The sequence below is a fragment of the Myiozetetes cayanensis genome, unplaced genomic scaffold (genome assembly GCF_022539395.1).
Source record: "Myiozetetes cayanensis isolate MyiCay16 unplaced genomic scaffold, myiCay2020 scf42, whole genome shotgun sequence".
Lineage (NCBI taxonomy): Eukaryota > Metazoa > Chordata > Aves > Passeriformes > Tyrannidae > Myiozetetes > Myiozetetes cayanensis.
Window position 1 is genome coordinate 477,604 of NW_026087654.1, and position 20,004 is coordinate 497,607.

A 20,004-nucleotide genomic window follows, 5' to 3' on the forward strand; every position below is an offset into this window, starting at 1 on the left:
TCATCATGCAAAACAAGAATGTTTTGCAGCACAGGTCTGCATTGACTCTTAGCTCAGGCTTCGCTGGGTGCAGCAATACGTGGCTTTTTCCTCTCCCTGAAAAGCAGTGTTCTGCAGCAACTGATATTGGCAGAGTATCTGTACCCCAAGTTTCAATAAAGAGCAAATTAATTACTGGTAGCAGAAGAACATCTATTTTTAATGATGCTAAGACTCAAATGTTAATTATCTCTAATTTATACAGACCATTTTTGTCTGTCACTTTTAATCTCTCACGTAACCTTACAACTGACAGATCTTTCTCCATAGAAAATAAAAAGCTGTTTCAAATAAGTCAAAAAAATTTAATCCAGTGCTCATACTGTGTGCTGTGTTAACAAGGTAAATAAACAGTTTCTTCCTTTCATTTTTCCATTGTGTACACTGAAAACATATTAAAGAGTATTTAGGTTTGCATGGATAAGTTTGACAGCTTTTTCTTATTTCCAGTGACACCAAGAGACAAATCAAACTTAGGACTTTACCTTCATGAGTTAGTTAATTATTTTATGAATAGCTGTGGAAGAGAATAGATCTCAGTATGAGGGTGTTGTTACAACTTTTTCCAAATGTGTGCTTTTCAGCTTTGTGACTTTAAGGTTTGGAGCATACCGAGGAAGAAGCTGTCTATGTGATCTTAGTGCTTTGGGTGGAAAGACCATTAATGGGAGCTGCCTTTTTTCCTCCTAGCACATTGCCTGTACAGTCAGTTCTTAGCTGCGTTTGACAGTTTTCAGACTGTGTGTCAGCAGCTGGAGCTGTGAGCCACGCTGAATTGAGCCCTGGACCCAAGCTGGAGCTTTCTCTTGGAATCTGAGCCACACTGAGCTGTTGTGTGGATACGGTTAGTGTTTTTTTCCACAGAGGCACGGTGCAAAGTGGTACAGCTCTGGTGTGTCTGGCAATTATACTGAGTTAAGAAGTCTTGCTGGGTTGCATCTGACTCTCTGTAGCGTGCCCCAAAGCACTCATAATGTGTAGATCTCTTCTGCCACTTGATCTGTTCCAGCTCCCATGGTGGATGTTGCAGAGTTGGTGTGTTTTTTGTTGCTGTGTTTTATGTTCGTATTACCGGTGCACTCAGTACACAGAGGTTTCCTAAGTAATCTGTTCTTTTTGAACTGTGGGTGTTTTTTGAAGGTAATTCTGATGAAATGCCCAAGCTGGAAAAATAAACAAACAAAACTGTACTTGTAATCAAATACTGAAGACTTTTGTGCTTTTCTGCTCATTGTTCATGCACCTAGTTATGAATCTACATAAGCTGTTAAATTCTGTTAACCTCAGTCTTTGCTCAGGGGGATCTTGTAATGCTTCTCTTATGCTATGTGTTATTACTCTTCTCTAGAAAGCATAGAGAGATGCAGCCTACACAGAAAAAGATATTCAGCTGTAGAGAAGTCTGAACAACAAGCAGTTTATGCTGATTCTTAGAGACCAAGAAGTCTGTATTTTCTATTATCCTCATATTAAGTCTAGAAAAGGGTGCCTGGAGCTCATACAGTGTCAATGCTGCACAAATGAAAGATTTTGACTCCACACTGTGAGACAGTCACGATCAAACACTGTCTTTAAAAAGTATCCAGCCATGCACAGATAGGCCTGTCCTTCTGTTTGACCTTTTCAGATAAATAAACAGATAAAACTGTCAAGCTGGTACACGGCAAGTATTGTTTTCCCTATACATTCAGTACTATCTATAGTAGGGAAATGTATACGTATGATATTTTATAATTTTTATTTTGAATTGAAATGCAAAAGCATGGCAATAAGTTTCTATAGCTTTTGTTCCCTTTATTTGTTTCATCTTTAACTCAGTTTTAACATTTATTAGTGTCTCTGCACAGCAACTCTTCCACTGGAACTGTAAACCCTGCAGTACTACGTACATGTCTAAGGGGAAAAGGTTTTCTCTTTTGCTTTATGTGGACTCTTGGAAATAATTATGCACTAAAGGTTGGAAAATTACTGTATTGGCGTTGTCCTCCATCCAATAAGCGCGTATCCAACAAAGTATTGATGGAAGTGTTTTACTTTGCTGACTACAATATGTTGATTGAACTATTAAGCAAATTGTTAATCTATATGATGAAAATAAATAGCTGGTGAGTGTACAATATCTTCTTTTAAAAATTAATTTGCTGCATGTACTGGAATGGGTCCTATCCTATAAAAGCTGACCGATGTTGTTGCAGAACCCAGCAGCAATTTCAGCACTTTCAGCTCGTCTAGGACATAAGCATGAAGCTACAACTTCTCAGACTGCAAAGTGCCAAGAAATGTAGTTTCTCACTGAGTCTGGTGGGTGGTGCTGCCTGGCAGGCAGGCAGTGGTGGTGAGGATGGGCTGACTGTCCATAGCAGCAGACTGTGGAGTTGTGGTGGCTGTGTTAGCAGAGATCAGAGTCCTTTTTCCCTGCAGGGGAAAGAAAGGTGCAGATGGTCACTGTCCCAGAGCACACCCAGGTAAACGTGCCTTTGCATGTTGTGTTCCTACACAACTGCCAGAGTTATACTGAAGCTGGGAATGCTTTCCTGGAAACTGCTGTATTGAAAGTGCATAAGTCAATGTTTCAATAACTACGTTCAGTGATCTCTTTCATCCTATGCCTCGCCTGATGTGGTTTGTATTTGGTTATCATGAGATGCCACAAGCATGTAACAGTGGTGACAGAGCAGTGCGTTTAAGCAGCCAACAGCAGTGAGTACTGGGAAGTTATTGGAAACCGCTGTTAATTCGATAGAGTAAAATCTAGAGTAACTAGGAAAAGGATCTAGCAGTATTTGTTTGCAAAACTTGAGTGCCAGCCGAACATGGCCTTTAATCACAAACTGCAATTCAAAGGCCTTAATTAAGGGCAGGCACAAAAGATTCAGTAATGATACTGATTCAATTTTCTGAACTTTGACAGTGTGTGTGGATGTGGCCCAGACTGCTGCAAATGACAGAAAGAAATGCTCTTCTTAATCACATGAAACTGCCTTATACTAAAGGACAGCTAATTAAAGCTGAATTTAGCATTTATGCCTAGAGGAATTGGACTGATATGTCTGTGATAAATGTACTAGAAAGTATAAGAATAGCTACTCATTGCATATTGTTCTGTATAACATTTACAGAAAATTAAATGTATCATGATATTCACTGTAGTTCACTGAGTGGTGTTCCTGGTACAGGCAGCTGTGATGTATACAAGATAACTATTACTGTACAAGCAGAATCACTGGAGTGAATACTTGTCCTAGACATTTTGCATTTAGCTTAGGTTACAAGCTGTCTTTCTTGCATGCCTTTTTGATCTCTTCATACATCTCATGTCAGGGAAAGTAAAGCTGTAGTGTGTGCTACTGCAGGGAATTGTGGTCTTACCCCAGCTGTGAATAAACTCACCATCCAGAGGTTTGCAATTTGCTCAGGAAAACCTAGAGCAATTAATGAGAAAACTGAGATTCTAACAGAGTAGTGACTACCTGGGATTAAAATCTGACTTTTGGTTCGCATTTAGGTTTTGTAGTTGTTCTAGAATACTATTGGTGCCATTAGGGAAAAGCTGGTTTATGAGGAAGTTTTAAAAAGTAGAGTCACACGGTGTGACTCTTGGGGATGGTCCTTTGCAGAGCTAAGAGTTGGATTCGATGATCCTTGTGGGTCCCTCCCAATTCAGCACAGTCTGTGATTCTCTAAAGATACTGGGAGGATATTTGGTCTTCCAGATCCTTTGTATTTCTCTCCTTTTTTTCTCTTTGCATTTTGTGGGTTGGGACTAGAACTTTCTTATGTTTTATAATTGGTTACTAGCTGTCCGACTGTGTTTGTAATGACGTTTGCTTGGGATTATGTGCACATTTCGTAGTGGGACCCTGATAATTGCAGTATTAGGAGAGTTTGTTTGGGAACTCAATCAGTAGACATTAAAGGGATAAGACTATAGCTCCCATGTATGTATAGACATAGACATATGTGGCTTTTCTTTTTAATAAGCATTAAATAATAAAACTGTTTCTAAAGTTATATGTATTTGCATATACTTGGATCAAGATACCCAATTTCCTTTAAAAAGAAATGTATTTCAGAGAGAAACGAGGTGCAGTTTAGTGTCAGTCCCATCAAACACCGCAGTGTTATATTTGGCTGTACAGCTACTGGTTATAAAGTGGTTAGAACCAAATGAAAACAAACAAACATGTAACCAACCCAAAAACTATTCAAAAACACAACAGAAATAGTTTCTGTATTTTAATTTCATTTGGAATTAAGAAATAAGTTGTTGTTATATGGAAGGCTGTAGGTTAGTCAGGTGTTGACATCCCTTTCCAGGTCTTTGCTGGGTCAGAAAAACAGAAGTATGTTCTCCTGAACTGAGACTTCATCCAGCAAAAGAAGGAATTTAATATTCTATGATTCTAAATGTGTGTTCCATTGATTTAATCCATTGATTTCAGTAAACAGAAAAGATGCTTGAGCTTTCTCTTGCTTCAAAGTACCCCTTAGTATCATGCAAAAACATGCACACGTTTTAAAATACTTGCTAAATGGCTGCCGGGTTATGAATATATCTCTGGGATGAAGAGGAAGGTCCATTCTTAAATTGTTTCTGTTTCTTGAATAAATATCCATAATAATTAGAAAATGCAAACACCTCCCTTTCACATTGAGCCAGGTGTTACCTATTCAAGGCTAGCACATGGAACAGCTTTTTAGCATTTTAAAATGGCACAGCATTTTTTGACCTGGTGTTGATACCGTGTCTTTCTTTCAAGAAGCAGATCTGCTCTAAGTTATTTCCCCAGCTCCAAAAAGAGTAAGATATGCATCACCAGCAAGGAAAAACCAGCACTTTTATTTTAATTTGTAATTTGAAGCATTTAAAGGTAAATTTTAGATAGAAACGTTGCCTTGAAAATTTTGTACTAGTTTTCTGTAGAAAGCCAAATGCCTTGGAGTTGCTAATGTTACGTTATTGGGGAAAATTTAAATGTAGAATTGCATCCAAATGAGGACTCCCACAGATTTCTAAAGCATACTGGCCCTCATTAAACTAATTATAGCATTTTTTTACTATCTTCAGGCTTTTGTGGGAAAAAACTTCTCAGTGAAGGGAATCAAGGGATAAGAGCTGACTGAGAAAAGGCATGGTTCTACTTTGTCAAGTCTTGTGGTAGACTTTTGATTGGTGCTTTCTAACAACATGTATTTAGAATAAAGCCCAGACAAATAAAATTATCTTTGTTTTGAAGAAAGGTTTCTTTTTGTGTAGCAATTTGCAGCTAGAATGGAAGAATTGAAGGACATATTTGGGGGCATGGGCAAAATTAGTCTTTTGCTGAGAGATTTGCAAAATGGGTTTCACTTTTACTTGGAAATCGACCCAAAAATTTGTCCTGGTGGGGCTGAGCTGTAAATGAATATATGTTATTTAGGCTAGATAATCAAACAGATGTGGATGCTCAGTACATTGTCCCTTGTGTGTTGCTTTTACCAGCAAGTTATTCCAATGGACTCTTTTGGCTGAGGCAAGCCCTGTTAGAGGGATGCTACAGAGGTTTTCTTACACTTTTTCTATCTAATTTTTACTGCTTAATCAGTCCTCTGTTTTTAACCAATGCTCAACAATGAAATTTTATAGACACTAAAGACACAAGCCCCTCTCCCCAACCTGTACGGTATTTTGGGAAATACAGAAGTCAGATTGTCCCATACTTGTTCATGTGAAATGCAAGTAGTTGTGTACGATGGCAGCTGCACCTTGCAGGAAATGCAGGGACAACTTGCATGCAAATGCAACAACAGGTCCTGTGGAGGGGAGAATTCAGAGGCTTTTCTTCTGTGAATGCCTACAAATGTCTGTCAGCTCAGAGATGCTCAGCAAGTGGGAAGAGGAGGCAGGGCCTTACATTGAGTGAGAGTGGGGTCAGGAGTTCTGCTGCACATCAGCTGGCAAAGGCAAGTATTTATTTGGAGAAAATACCTTTTAAGGCACTGTGTTCTTTCACTTGTGGTTGAAAAATTTGGTTTCTGAAAATGCCTCTAGATAAAGAATTCTGTTATTCAGGTCAGAATCAAAGAGTCTGGTTTTAGGAAAGGAACTACTTAACACAGCCTTTCTTACTTTAGAGAATCGGGAAAGTTCAGAATGATAAATGGGTAGTGGTGAGAGACTTTCTCCACAGGAACCAGCAGATACTGTGCTTAAATTATTTCAATTTAATGAATTCTTATTAAATTATATATACATATGTATCTCCATTTAAATTTATCTCCAAAGTGTCCTGAGTATGAAGAAAGAAATGCATAAGCACTTCTCACATTCCAATAAGAATGTAACAACCAAAAAATAATGTTTTGTTTGCCTTTCTCACCCTCCTCAGGTCCGCACCAGTGTCCTACCTGATCACAAGGAACCAAGAGCAGATGTTGGGGTAAGCAATTACTTTGATTAAGTAATTTTTTTTTTAATTTTTTTTTTACTTTGTCAGCAGACACAGACACCCACTGCTCAACAGAAGCTGACAAGCTTTTTTAATAGCAGAAGTTGGGTTAAATGAACAAAGCAATCAAGGCAGGAGTGATGGTCTCAGTGATTGATGTAATCCCATTCACATCTTTTTCGAAAATCCTTTTCAACTGAAGTTATCCTGAGACAGGCACAACTATCTAAACTTCCCACTACTGCCATGCAAGCAATCTGGATGAGATTGAGAGCTTGGAATGGCATTGCCTCAGTGAGCCTGGCCTGTCACCTTCTGCTGTGTGGGGTGTAAATGTTCAGCAGTAGGAGTTGCCTTTAGTTTGCCTTTTGAGAAATTTCCCTGGTGATATATAGAGGAGTTATTTTTACATGCAGATATGTAGAACTTTTGACCAAGGTATTGGGATTTCATTTCTGGGTCTGAGAAGACTGAAACCTCCCAGATCATATGGACACCTCATGGGGTTGGGAAATGTTGGTCCTGCTAGAGCTGTCTAAAAGATCAAAAACCATCTACTGCAGGTATTAGGTCTGTGTCTGCAAAATGTAAAATAACTGTGGGTTGTTTTTTTTAATTTTTAGCCTAAGATATTGACTCTTCTGCCTTTTCAGTGATTCCTTGGCATAGTTTTCAAGATTGCAGCTAGTGTTTGAAAAATCTGTAGCTTGGCAGCAAGTTCAATCTTAGTAAAGTAATTGATGTCTTTCAACTTCTCCTATAGCTGTTGTAGAGACTTTTCTCTTTGGCTAGCTGAGATTATTCATCAAACTACTTGAGTCACCTATCTTAAGATTTATAATTGTAAGTACAACACTAGCAAAATTACAGAGGAACATTACTCTGCAATTAGCACTACAGCAGAAATTCTGTTTAAAGCCTACTTTTCAAGCCTCTCCAAGTCACATGTCCAGTTTGTAGACTGCCAGTTCAGGCCCCAGAGTAGATTATTTACATCTAAATCAGAATGGAAAAAATTTTCTCAAGCATTGTTTGAGATTAGACCCCTTGAATATTAGCATAGCTCTCTTCATTTGGGTCATGGGGTAACTTAAAATTTTATTTGATTTTGCAAATACCTCTGTGTTGTCAGGCAACGAAAATTTTACTCTAAATAAACATAAAAATATGAAGCAGAGAATTAAGTAGAAAGTTTTAAGCCGATAAAATTATTCATGTTTAATTTCATGACCCTGGAGAATTAGCTGTGACACTCAGAGATGGTTAGTGGGTACAATGACCGAAGCTCTTGGATTGTGTAAGAGAGCAGAGTTCTTGGCCCTGGTCACATGAGGACTCTGACTTAGGATCCTTAAATGGATTTATAGTTCTGTTGTGCTGCAGTAAGAAGCCCCGGGTGACCCAACCTTATATCAGTTTCATTCCAAATATCCCTCTCCTCCTTTCCCAATGGTCAGGTTTCAAATACAAGCACTCAAATGTCATGAAATGCTAGAATAAAGTCTGCCATATAGGCACTGTGCTGGGGGATGTGTTCTTATGGTACTAAGAAGGATATGCTCCTGTAAGAAGATAAATAATCTGAGTCAGCCGTGCAACCACAGAGCTTTAGTGAAGAAACACCTTCATGTTGACTGATCTAAACAAAGACAGATCTATCTGTGTGTTCACTTTAGCAAGGCCATGCATCACCAGGAGTCACACAGGGATGTCTTTCTTGTAAAAGTGCATTTCATTTTGGCGGTGAAAACAGACTGTGATTTTTGCTTGTATGGCTGCACTAATTGTCTCGATACATCCTACAGGCCTTTTTTTCTTCATTCCTTCGTATTCCAAATCCACTGCTTTCCCAGCCTTCCTTAGACTCTCAACTTATGTTTTTTTTTTTCCTTTCCTGCTTTAATTGTCAACAAAAGCGTAGGAAATCTAAGCCTGCGTCACTGATAGAAACAAACCATAACTGATAGTTTAGTTCACCAAACTGGAGACCAGTGTTGGTGCCTTCCTAATTCCAGAATTGTGATTCGAACTGTACATTTTATACAGAAGAAAGCCAATCTTGGTGTAGAGCTTTATTGTTCACATTCAAACACCCAATATCCAGCTGGCTTTCCTGAAGGAAAGCAGACTGAAGGGTTTTTTCACTACTCTTCTCTGTAGTAACAGTTTCTCTTCTCTTCTTCCCTGAAGGGGAAAGTTGTGCTCTGCATGCAGCCTCAGCGTGACTTGATTCTTCTTTAATTCATGTATCCAAGAATGTATATAATTTAACCTGGAATTTTACTTTGCCGTTCCAACAGTAGAGTAAAATTAGTGTTGTGTAATAAAAATTCAACTTTGTGTAGTTCTTATTGTTTTATCACAAAAATTACACATAATCTCATGATCTCATTACAGTTTATTCAGAGCAAGTGATACGGTGTTGTACATTTGAAAGGTAAATGCATAGAAGATAGCTGTAGGCTGTTATTTTCCTTCCTGTTGTTCCCAAGGCAAGAACACTGCTGTTGGCCAAGTTGACCAAATGGGATTTTAGCCATGTTCAGCAGGTTATGAGCAGAGGTTAAAAAATAACCAAAATGCAAAAGAAAATTCAGTCTTTTTCTCTTTGCACTGTTTTGTTGGGGTTTTAAAGGTTTTTTTTAATGTGTGAAAGTGATTTTGATAGAAGGAGAAGATATAGTGGTATAGCTTGATTTAACTTTAGGTATTCTTGTTTCATTAACACATTTCTCTGCACTTGTACTGCAGTGAAGAGATCCACCTTACAATGGAAATAAAGGAAACAAGTACTTACAAACACTGCCGTAAACTAGAGAAAAACAATGTTTCTGTTAATAAACTTGTGCTGAACTCAATTTAAAAATACCTTCTTAGCAAACACATTCATATTTGAAATACGTAGATGGTACTTCCAAAGGCTTGAGGGAAAACCATAGCAAGGACAAGTCTAGGTAAAACACTGAAAACTTTGCTTTTCTTGTAATCTAGAAATTAGAAATACAGACAGAAAAAGATGCAAAATGCAAATGCTTGTACTGAATGAAAATTTTCGTGGCTGTACATCTTACAAGCTGTTATTTTGTCAAGTTGTCAGACTGTTCTTAATGGAGAAGAGAAAGGTTGCTGCCCACAAAACCAGATTTTTAACAATTAACTGATAATCATGCTACATGCTATATTGAAATGCAGTATTTTTCCAGGTACCAAAGAAAGATTTCCAAGTGTGAGACCAAATAAAAGTAACAATTGAAAAATTAATGGATATCTTTTCTTTCCACTTTGATTTCTAGAGAAGCTTCCTGGGCTGTGCAACTTTTAGAGTAGGAGATCTGGTAAAGTCAAAGGAGCAACAGTTGACCCTTACCCTCAGGTAAGTTTTTTTCCTGTGTTTTAAACCAAGCTGAGTTAATAACCCTTGGCATTTCTCATCCAAAGAAGGCAACAAAGCTGGTGAAGGGTCTGGAGCACAAGTCGGATGAGGAGCAGCTGGGGGAGCTGGGAGCCTGGAGAAAAGGAGGCTCAAGGGAGACCTTATCCCTTATGTGCAGTCAAACTGGAATTGTGGAGAGTGGGGAGTGTGATGTACAACTCTAATTAGCGGTGGCACAGAGCTGCAGGAGACTCAGACCCAGTGTTCAAAACCAGGGGCCAGGCTGGACAGATACTTCTTAAAGCTGTGCACTGAAGGAAGGAAAACTGTCTTGTGTGGCTTAAAATAAAGCAAGATACAAATGAAGACATTTTGAAGGTTAGGGGAAACCTTTTAGGTGGTCATTTTCAGAATAAAGTCATTGGACTTTATATAGTGCTGGGATTTTTTTGAGCTGATATTTGCAAGCTCAGTGGGGGTTTATTTGGGATTACTGGGAAGGCACAGGTAAGCTTGACAGAGCAACTGCTCAAACTCACTGGGTATCTACACAGGCAACACTTTGGGAGGAAAGCAGGTGTGACCAGGAGAACTGAGACACTGGTATTTTTTCTGCCTGTGATATTGTACATAGGTTCTGTAGAAAAATCGTGTTACATTTGTCTCTAGTTTTTTGGGACAAACTTTGCCTCACTGACTGCCATATTGAGAAGGTGATCTGAAAGATTGCCTCTGACAGGTGCCACAGTAATTGACTGAATGTAAAGTTCAGGAAAGTTTCAGATTAACTACTTTGTATCTAACCAATCTAATTTGTAAGCAAAAAGTTAAGATGGGTAATTCATGAGCAATAAATTGACTTTTAATTAATATTTTTAGTCTTATATGCCCTCTTTGGTTAACTAACATTAGAAGACAAATATACCAATTCAAATTAATTTGCAGATGCAGTAAATGGTAGTTTTTAGTTAGTTGGATTTTTTTTTTTTTAAGAAAAAAAGTCCTAACCTTTCAAATGTGGGATTGTTTCCTGATTATGACTATTCAGCAGCAGAAATATCAATAGAAATTATCCACATTCCTTCAATGACAGTTTAACCAGAGCAACCTACTGATTTAAGCTTACTTTTCTCTAATCACCCTATTATATTAGTACCTCTCAGGAGGATACAGGGTATAACAAGGGACTTGTCAAAGCATGCAATTCTATTTAATTCTTGTTGATATACTTTGGATGGGAGTTTACCAGGGAGTGCCTGTGACTGAGATACTCCTTTGTTAGATTTGAAGTAGAGATTTAAGGAACAGGAAATAGCTCTGTGGTGTGACCTGTAAATATTGGTGTAATTATAGAATTTGGTTACTTTTTAATTGGGTTTTTTGGTTTGTTTTGTTTCCTTTTTTTCAGTTATTATGTCTTACCATTGTCTTTCTGAGGCACAGTGTAAAAATATGAAAGTGGTTTTTAAAGAATGTTCTTTTATTTTTCTGTTATTTTGTGGAGAGCTGGCATACGTCTACAATTCCTTATTGTTGACAAACTGTGCTCTAGTTTTCCATTTTCCCACCATTGTACCCTAATAGTGATTAGGAACATAAGTTACAAAACCTGTGCAAAAGAAGTTTTTATTTTGATTGTCCTTTCTTTTCTATAAAGGTGCCTTAAACTGGTGGTTGAGTGTTCCTTGTAGATGTGTGGATCTATAGCTAATCATCAGGACATGGGCAGGTCAATTTGTAGGATTACTTCAGTGTTGACAAAGTCCACAACTGATGCTGGCAGAGGAATTTACTTGCTAGAGACCTGAGATTGCAGTTTCCAATATAAAATTTATAAAACCAAAATTGCCTTCCGTAATCTTCAGTGTTTAAGTGTGCAATGGTAATACAACACCACTTGCTTCCAGCTTTCTTACAGGGTTGTGATGGTGAACAGGATAAAATAGGCTATTGAATAAAACAAACCCCTTATTCATTAGGGGAATATTTCTTAATATTGACTATGTGATATAGTGTTTCCAATTTAAAAAAAAAAACATACATTTTCTCTGTAAAAAAGCATACTTTTTTTCTTACATATACTGTCTGCTAGTTTAGTAATTAAAACTGATGGGGTTTTTTTTTAGTTGATTTAAGTTTTAGGTTCGATTCAGTTCTGAGGATGTTTTTGCCATACCTTTCTGTTAAGAACAGCATAATGGGGCGAGGTTCTTTTGCTTGGTTGAGGTCTGTGGCTTTTTGTAAAGCTAGCAGTTGGTACTTCCATTAGCTGCTTCCCCTGTGGTGTTAGTTGGCCTGTTTCCAGGAAAGTCTTCTTTAGCTTGGGCAATTTTGGTATGGTTTCCAGTGAGTTAAGTGTAAGAAGCAGCAAAGGAAAAAAGATAATAGTACTCTGTTGTGTTCTCTGAAAAAATTAAGTACATGTTCTGATGTGCTCTTCTTAGCAGATGTAGTTTATCTGAGAGACTGTGCCTGTGGATGTCTGTCAGTCATGTACTCTACAGACTTTCTTTAAACATATGCCTGTGCTTGACCTCTTGGACAATATCTGTTTGTCTAGCAATCTACTTTTTTTAGCTGTCTTATTTTCATTATTCTTGGACAGGACTGAACTGATTTCCTCTAACTAGAGGAGATAAGCCACAGTTATTTTTGGGAAGTTCAAAATAACAACTCCAAGACTTGATTAAAGAAAGTCTTCTTAACTTCCCTTCCTCCCTCCCTCCCAACACCTTGTAGTTCAGTGGGCCAGAAAACACATAAATGCACTTCAGTAATAGTTACATTCACAGTGTTTAACTAACTGGAGAGAATTTGAAAGCAGCACAGTAATTTTTGTGGTCGTTTATGTACTTAAAATAACTTCCCCAGCAAATGATGGCTATAAAATACTATAGCTGGTTTTTTTCTATTAAAATTCAATAGAAATCTGCTTACAACTAGTTTTACTTGGTCTCCATCCTGAAATTGTTTCTTGACTGCTTCATGTGATGTCATCCTCCCAAGGAAACTGATGAACAACAGCTTGCCTTTATAAGTCAGGCAAATCTCCAATACATTTGAGGTGAAACCTGTTTTGACATGAGGCTTAACTGTACACTGAAATCAAGAGAACAGAAGGAATTTAACATTGCAAAACTTTGTTTATTTACCTTAGAATGCAACAGAACGTCGTTTACAGGGGCCTTGTTTGAAAGCAATATCAATTGCACTAGGCTCCACTGTGAATTCACAGATTAAACATTTTTTGTGCAAGTACAATAGTGTTGTGCTTGGATATTTCAAAATATATTGCATCATTGGAGAAATTAATTTCATGGCAATCTGTATGTTACTCTGTACTAATCACGTTTATTTTGTATTGTGCATTGGAGAAAGGGGCTGCCTGCTAGACTCAGTCATGCAGTTTGCTTTTCAGGCAGTAGCTCACTTTGTCATTTGTAATGAACATAGCTGTGCAAATACACAGTCTGCTTCCCTTCTCCTTTGTGTTTTTGAACCTTTTTTTCTTTTGGAAGGTGTATGGCCATGGGAACCAATTAGCAGACCTAAATTTGCATATTCAGTATTCAGTAATGCCACTTGATGAGATCAGCACTGAAGGCAAATGACTGCCCTTCTCAGTCCATCTACCTTTCTTTTCCACCCCTAACTTGTTACCTTCTTTCTCTCTACATGCCTAGGTCAACATGTTATGTCCAGAACTAGCAAGGCACATATTCCAACTGCATGAGGTGTTGCTGGCTAACTCCTTCCCTTGCATTTGAGGGAACTGATGCTGACCTGGTAATCCTTAGGGACTTGGGATGGTAAAGAAATCTACTTCTAATGCAGCTGCTTCGTGGACAGATAAGAGATGATTTCTGCTCCTTGTCTCAGGCTGCTAAAAAAATCAGCAATTTTCCAACTCCATAAGCCACCTAGATTTTGTACCTTATATGGACTTCTTCACATTGACACTTTTGAATTCCTTTTGCTGTATTCCTTGTCCCCATTGTCCCTATGCAGATTTGTTAAGGTGCAGTCCTTTATCCTGCAGGGCTGTAGTATCTGCTGTCGGATGACCATGAGCAATTTGATGCAGGGACAATCTTCACTGTGCCTCATGAGTGCAGAGTGCACTTTTCAGCTTTATTAAACTACAGCAAATAAGCTGATTCTTTCCTGATGCATTATGAGGTATCCTAAAATCAATTAATTACTCTCTTGATACTCTGTTGAACAGTGTATCAGTGTGAGATTTTCTTCACATTTTTCCAGGCAAATGATGTGAAGTGTGTCCATACGTGTGTGTGTGCACAATAGTGTTAGTGCAAAGTAAAATAACACAGATTTTTATCCTATTTAAGTATGATTGCTAGACCATTTTTATTTTTCCTACTGCATCACTTCTGTTTCTCACTTTTAATTTTCTGTCAAGTGAAATTTTCGTCTTGTGATGTTGCTGGAAAGTTTTAAATGCATGACATGTCTTTTTGAAGGCTGTCATGCACCAGTGGAGTTTTAAAACCCCAGTGTCTGACACAGCTAATGACAGTTTTGCCCTGGGCATTTATAGAGCTCTTGGTTGATTTGTGTGCCTGTAGCATTCAAAAGAAACTTTGGTTTGGGGTTTGTTGTTTGTTTTTTTTTTTTAATTATGTTTTCATATTTCCATGTGGGAAGATAAGAACTGGGGGAAGGAGTACAGCTATAATGCAACAAGTCCCACTGTTAATTTTATTCTGTTGCATTACCTTCTCTTGTAGATACTGCATATTTCAGATTGTAATATTACAGTAGTCATTCTGAGAAGAAATTAATTGAAAAAAGTGAAATTAGATCAATCAATGTTTTTTAAACATGTATGGAGAAAACTTCCAAATATATATTGCTCCTCATGCAGGCAATGCAGTGCTCAGTGCCATACCGAGGCCAAGCCTCTAATAACAGCAGCAAGGGGGAATATTTCACGTTCTAAAGAACAAGAGACAAGGACTGAGAAAGCATAACAAGCATTTCCATTTTTATTTTATTTTACTGGAGCAACATGCCTTGTTGGCTTTTATCAGTTTATTTCCAAACTGAGCTGCATTTTGATCAGCATTTGTTTATACCCTTAATTTACCCTGATGTGGTTTTAAATCAGGTCTGGTTTATGTAGGTCAGTCTCAGACTTGCTAGTCTCTCTGGCCTTAGAAAAATGTGTTCCCTGAAAAAAGAATGAGTAGGATGGTACTTCTGGAAGTCAAATGAGTGCAAGTTTTTCCTTTTAGACCATTGTAGCAGTGAAGTGCTATTGCATAACAAAGTCAGCCTGGTAATGATGTCGCCCACTTAACAGTTTGATCAGGACCAGTTAAGCTGTTGAAAAATTTTCAGTCTTTTAACCAAACACTTACTCTGTTTTTTAAAGGTATATGTGTTTTGCTAAGAGCTGTTGTATTCCATTTCTTCTTGGCAAGCTGTAGTCAATTTGTTGGCATAGCCTAGATTTTGTACTGGTTTGACACAAGAAGGAGAAAACAAATGAAGTCAAACCACTTAGCTATAGCAACTCAAGGGAATGTTGTTCTTTCAGAAGACACTTAAGTTGTTGTCATGCATTTCAAAATTATTACTTATTTTTGCTCATAAACACCATTTGGACATTGAACACTACTTTTACTTTTCTTCTGCATACTTGAATTAATGGAACCTTCTTTGATTCCAAGGCTGTCTGGAATTGGTTAATTTTAATTGTTCCTGTATTTTATTGCCAGTAATTGATTTGACTTAGAGTGACACACATAAAATATGAAGGATTACGTTTATTTTGCAAGGTTTTACATGAGAACGTATTTGGATAGTTGCAAGATAGGTGGATTCTACTGAGTTCCTAATTGTTTGCAACCAAACTAATTATGTAAATTTGAAGCTTGGGGATAACCATTTTTTGAGACTCTACTGTAGAACATGAAGGTTTTGATTTAGCATGTTAAATATATATCCAGGCCTGAAAAGACCAACATATGTGCTTAGCTTTAGTCAGTGTAAAGAGCTGGCGTACTTTGACTTAATTAAGGCCTTATACTCCATGCACAAATACACATTATGGAAAATTGTGGGAGCTCAAGGCAAAGACGTGGTCCTCCTGTCTGGGGCACAAGTGCTCTGGGAAAGCCTGCCTGTGGCAGAAGACAGCACGGGAAAGCTGAGCTGGGCCTGCCCTGATGCAGAGCAGGAGACAATCCCTGTCTGTGTGGTGCTGCTCATGGGCCCTCAGTGGCAGAGAGGGAGCAGGAACTGGGCTGTGCTGGGACTGGCACCTCCATGTTTGCACTGCACTGGACCATCGTCCTTCTCCTGGTTGCTGAAATGAGGATAAGGGTATTTAGGGGATTTTCCCTTCTTTGCTGAAGTAATGTGAGGACTATTTTTTGAAGTTCTGGAAGGGTGTCGGTGTTGAAGGGGATTTTGCTGTTTTTCTGCCGCACAGATTGCCCTAGGAATGTGGCAGTTTTTAATGGGAAACACTCTTTTCTAATATTCCTGTTTCTAAAAGTTACCTTTTTTATTTCCAGCCTTCTAATCACTTTTCTATGTATTCCTTTGTGGTGCTTCATCACTCTTCATTTTCACTCCTGAAATTACAGGCAGTATTGCCCCAAACACATTTGTTTTGATTCTCCTTCCTCTCTGTGTTTTTGCAATTCTGATGCACTTCTCCTCATCATTTCCTTTTGCCTATTTGCTTGGTCCCCGTTGTTATACTTTCCTCACTATTATTAAATGGTCTGTTAGCTTTCTTTCCTTCCTTTCAAAAGTTCCAGCTGTTCAGAATAAGCTGAGGGAGATGGACTGTGTCATTAACCCTGGTGCTTTGCTACCAGTAAAAGCTGAGAAACCATTCAGTATCTTTTTAGAGTTTAAACTCTTGTCTCTTCCAAAGGGCAGTGAGCAATACTCTTTTTTTGGAGATGTGAATTTGAATTGCTATTTGTTTTTACTTAATTAGAAATAAACTATTTTTGGAGATGATAATAAAAGAATTCACCTGGAACTTTATTATCATCTCCCTTATATTTCAAGCAATGGGATGGATTCTGAATAATTGCTCTGCAAAGAGACTACAAAAGGAAATGGTCAGATTAGTTTCATTATTTTGGTTTCACAGGAGTTTTATTAATGCTGAGTATGTCCTTTCTTCACAGATTGTGTTAGGAAACAAAGTAAGGTCCTATGCAGTGAGATTGCATATCATAAATGGAGTATTGGTGCAGTGTCACAGCCCTTTCTCTGCTGGTCCACAGACAGAATAATGCCTAGAATGAAAACTTGACAGTGTTCATGGATTCATTTATAGCACTTACCCATCCTCAGTTTTGTGATGAAAACTTTCATTGCCATAAAGAATTTGCCTCACTGTTAACATTTGGTTTATGGTTACCAATGATGAATTTAATATAGGTGACTGCAGCTATGCAGAATGGAGAGGGGAATAAATGTTTACTGATATCATTTTTATTGAAAGAATTTGATGATTGGGTTGGTTTTTTTTTGTCATGGGTTGTTTGTTTGCTTTTTTTTCCCCAGAACTTCTGATGGTGGAAAGGCAGTTGGTACCATTGAAGTCAATCTTGTGAAGATGGGAGAGCTGGAGGATGGGGAAACAGACCACATCACAACAGACACCCAGGATCAAAAGGTACAAACTCAGTTTATTGCACAATTAGAATGATCAGCCATACCAAATGTCTAAAATACTAATTCCAAATTGGGTTAACAACCTAATAAAAAATTTCTGGAGTAGAGTACTATGTACACAATTTCCCTAAACTAAAAATAATTTTTCATGAAAATGCACAGAGTAATATTCTAACCTGAGTTTCCTAGTCCTTCCCCTTCTTTAGGAAAAAAACCCCAACTTTTATGGATCTCAACTGAATGTATTTAATCACTCCTGATCAAAAAACTGTCCATAGAGATGCCGTAATTGTAACTTTTTTTCCTTGCTCTGTTTTCTGCCCTTGAAGTCCTGTTCACATTGAGTTTTGTGTGCAACCTGTGCCCACAATACTGAAAAACTAGAAAGAATGACAGGCAAGGCAAAGAAGACGTGAATTCCCTTGCAGAGGGCCAGGTTTTAGCTGCGTTTTTTGGGAGCACAGAACAGCGGGGAAAACCAGCAGGAGGGACAGCACTCAGAGCAGAGGGCAGAGTTTACCAGAGGATGTGTGTTGGGACTCTGAGTCAGGGTGTTCATGATGAGGGACAAGAGGAAGGTCAGAAGGGATCAGAAAAATCATAAAAGCGTTCAAGTAGGCAGGTTGAGGTTGCTGCAGGGAATACTAATGGGGACTGGAGCTGGAGAAGATACAGGGGGTGTGGGTTTGAGGGAAATGGAGAACCAACAGAGGAAGGGTGGAATGGATATCCTGTCTCGGTGACGACAAGAGGTTTGAACTTGGAAGAGATACAGGAATAACTACTCAGAATGAGGAACTCAGGATTTAAATGATTTGCATCTAATAAAAAGATGTCTTTAAGTGGGTCCCCTGACTGATGGCAACTGATGTACCTGTACAAAATTGCCTCCTCCTGCTACCCCTGGCTCTGCAGCCCTGTTTGCACTGACAGAGAATGCAGCCCCTGTACGATGGTGTACTGCTGAACAATATGTTGGATTCTCTTCTTCATGGGGAAAAAAAAAAAAAAAAGGTGTTGCCACAGGGAATGTAGAATGAAGACCTGCATTTTTTTTATTTGGAAGTAATATATAAAACTGTGTTTTTGAGAAAAGAACATTGTTTTCAATATCTTCTCACCCAAGCCAGTCTGTTTTTGGATCACATTCTGAGGATAGATTTTACACTTTTTTTTCACCATTTGTCTCAAGGGACTTCAATGCCCTTTTAAAACAATAAATGACTAGGATCAGTGCCAAAGAAGCCAAAAAACTCTGTGAAATCTCTCTGAACTATACAACTTCCATGAGATGTGCAACATGAGCTTATTTTACAACCTTCTCTTTCATTTTTCTTTTCTTCCATTTCAAAATGTGAAATGAGACTCCTCAGAATTATTTGAGATGTAATTAATGAGCTGTGTCTAGCCTGGGGGAGACAGAAGGCTTTAATAGCATCTTTCTAGGGGGTTCTAATACTTGTCATGAAAGACCAGCCTTATGACAGATGTATTTTCTGTGGTCTTTAAAAAGAATCCTTAGTTTGTACAAATTAGTTGAATTATAGAGTCATATGTTCATGGTGAGAATGCAATTGTGAGAATGTACAGTCACTGAATGACTTCAAATAATTAAGTTTTGAACTAGGTTTTCTGACTCATTAGATAAACTATGGGCAGGGAATTTCTCATGGAAGGTAATGGTTAAATTCAATTTCAGATATCAACTGGTAGAGAGTACCTTATGTCTTGCTCTCTGTTTTAACTGTGCAACAGAACTTTTAGAAATGGGGGAAGCCCTGGGGACAGAGCTCCCTATCACCTTTAGAGTTTGTTTGGGTTTTTTGATGACTGGGGTGGAGGAGAACCATTAAAAATACACTTCTTACTGAGTTTAACATAGGTGTACACTGGTTGATTCTTCAATAAAACATCAAAGAAATCTTCCAGTTCACTTGTATAAGAAATTACTTTAAACACAAACCACGAGCACTTTTTGACTTTTTATGGTTCCTACTTTCCCCTTGTTTAAAAAATTAATGGAGTGTTTTCTCACACTATACATATGAAAACTGCCTTTCTTAAAGAAACCTCTTTGAGAGCACAACACTTGTCAAAATTTTTTTTAAACTCCAAGTGATTTATTCTTATTTGGAACATATACTTATTAAGCTCAACTGCTAGTATCTCTCTACACGTCTGCCACTGTACTGGTAGGAAACCTTTCTGTTTTATTGTGGAACGGCTGATCATATTTTGTTATTTTTCTCACCTGTAATTCAGACTGTGTTACAGTATATTGGAACAGAAATATAAAGACAAAAATGTAAATTGTAATTAAGGACTGGGAAGTTACATCATCAGTGATGGTTTTCCCACAGTTTATAAACTGCTTTGGATTTCTTAGCTGAATTTGCTACATTTGTGGTTGCATTTCTTCTGCAGTGTGCATTGGTTCATGAATGTACGGCCAGTGAAGGCGTAAGTGGGAAAGACAACCTGCCTTCATTAAATGCAGGT

At 38.0% G+C, this 20,004-nt stretch overlaps 1 protein-coding gene across 7 annotated transcripts in view; it reads left to right on the forward strand.

The window, feature by feature from the left end:
- The window catches only part of INPP4B (inositol polyphosphate-4-phosphatase type II B), a 312,544-nt gene that overhangs the window by 179,992 nt on the left and 112,548 nt on the right, over positions 1-20,004 (forward strand). For all 7 annotated transcript variants that reach the window (XM_050330616.1, XM_050330613.1, XM_050330615.1 and 4 more), the window contains 4 exons: positions 6,408-6,458; positions 9,761-9,840; positions 17,395-17,506; positions 19,930-20,002. In XM_050330616.1, coding sequence (XP_050186573.1) covers positions 6,408-6,458; positions 9,761-9,840; positions 17,395-17,506; positions 19,930-20,002 — 316 coding nt within the window. The remainder of the gene's footprint in view (positions 1-6,407; positions 6,459-9,760; positions 9,841-17,394; positions 17,507-19,929; positions 20,003-20,004) is intronic.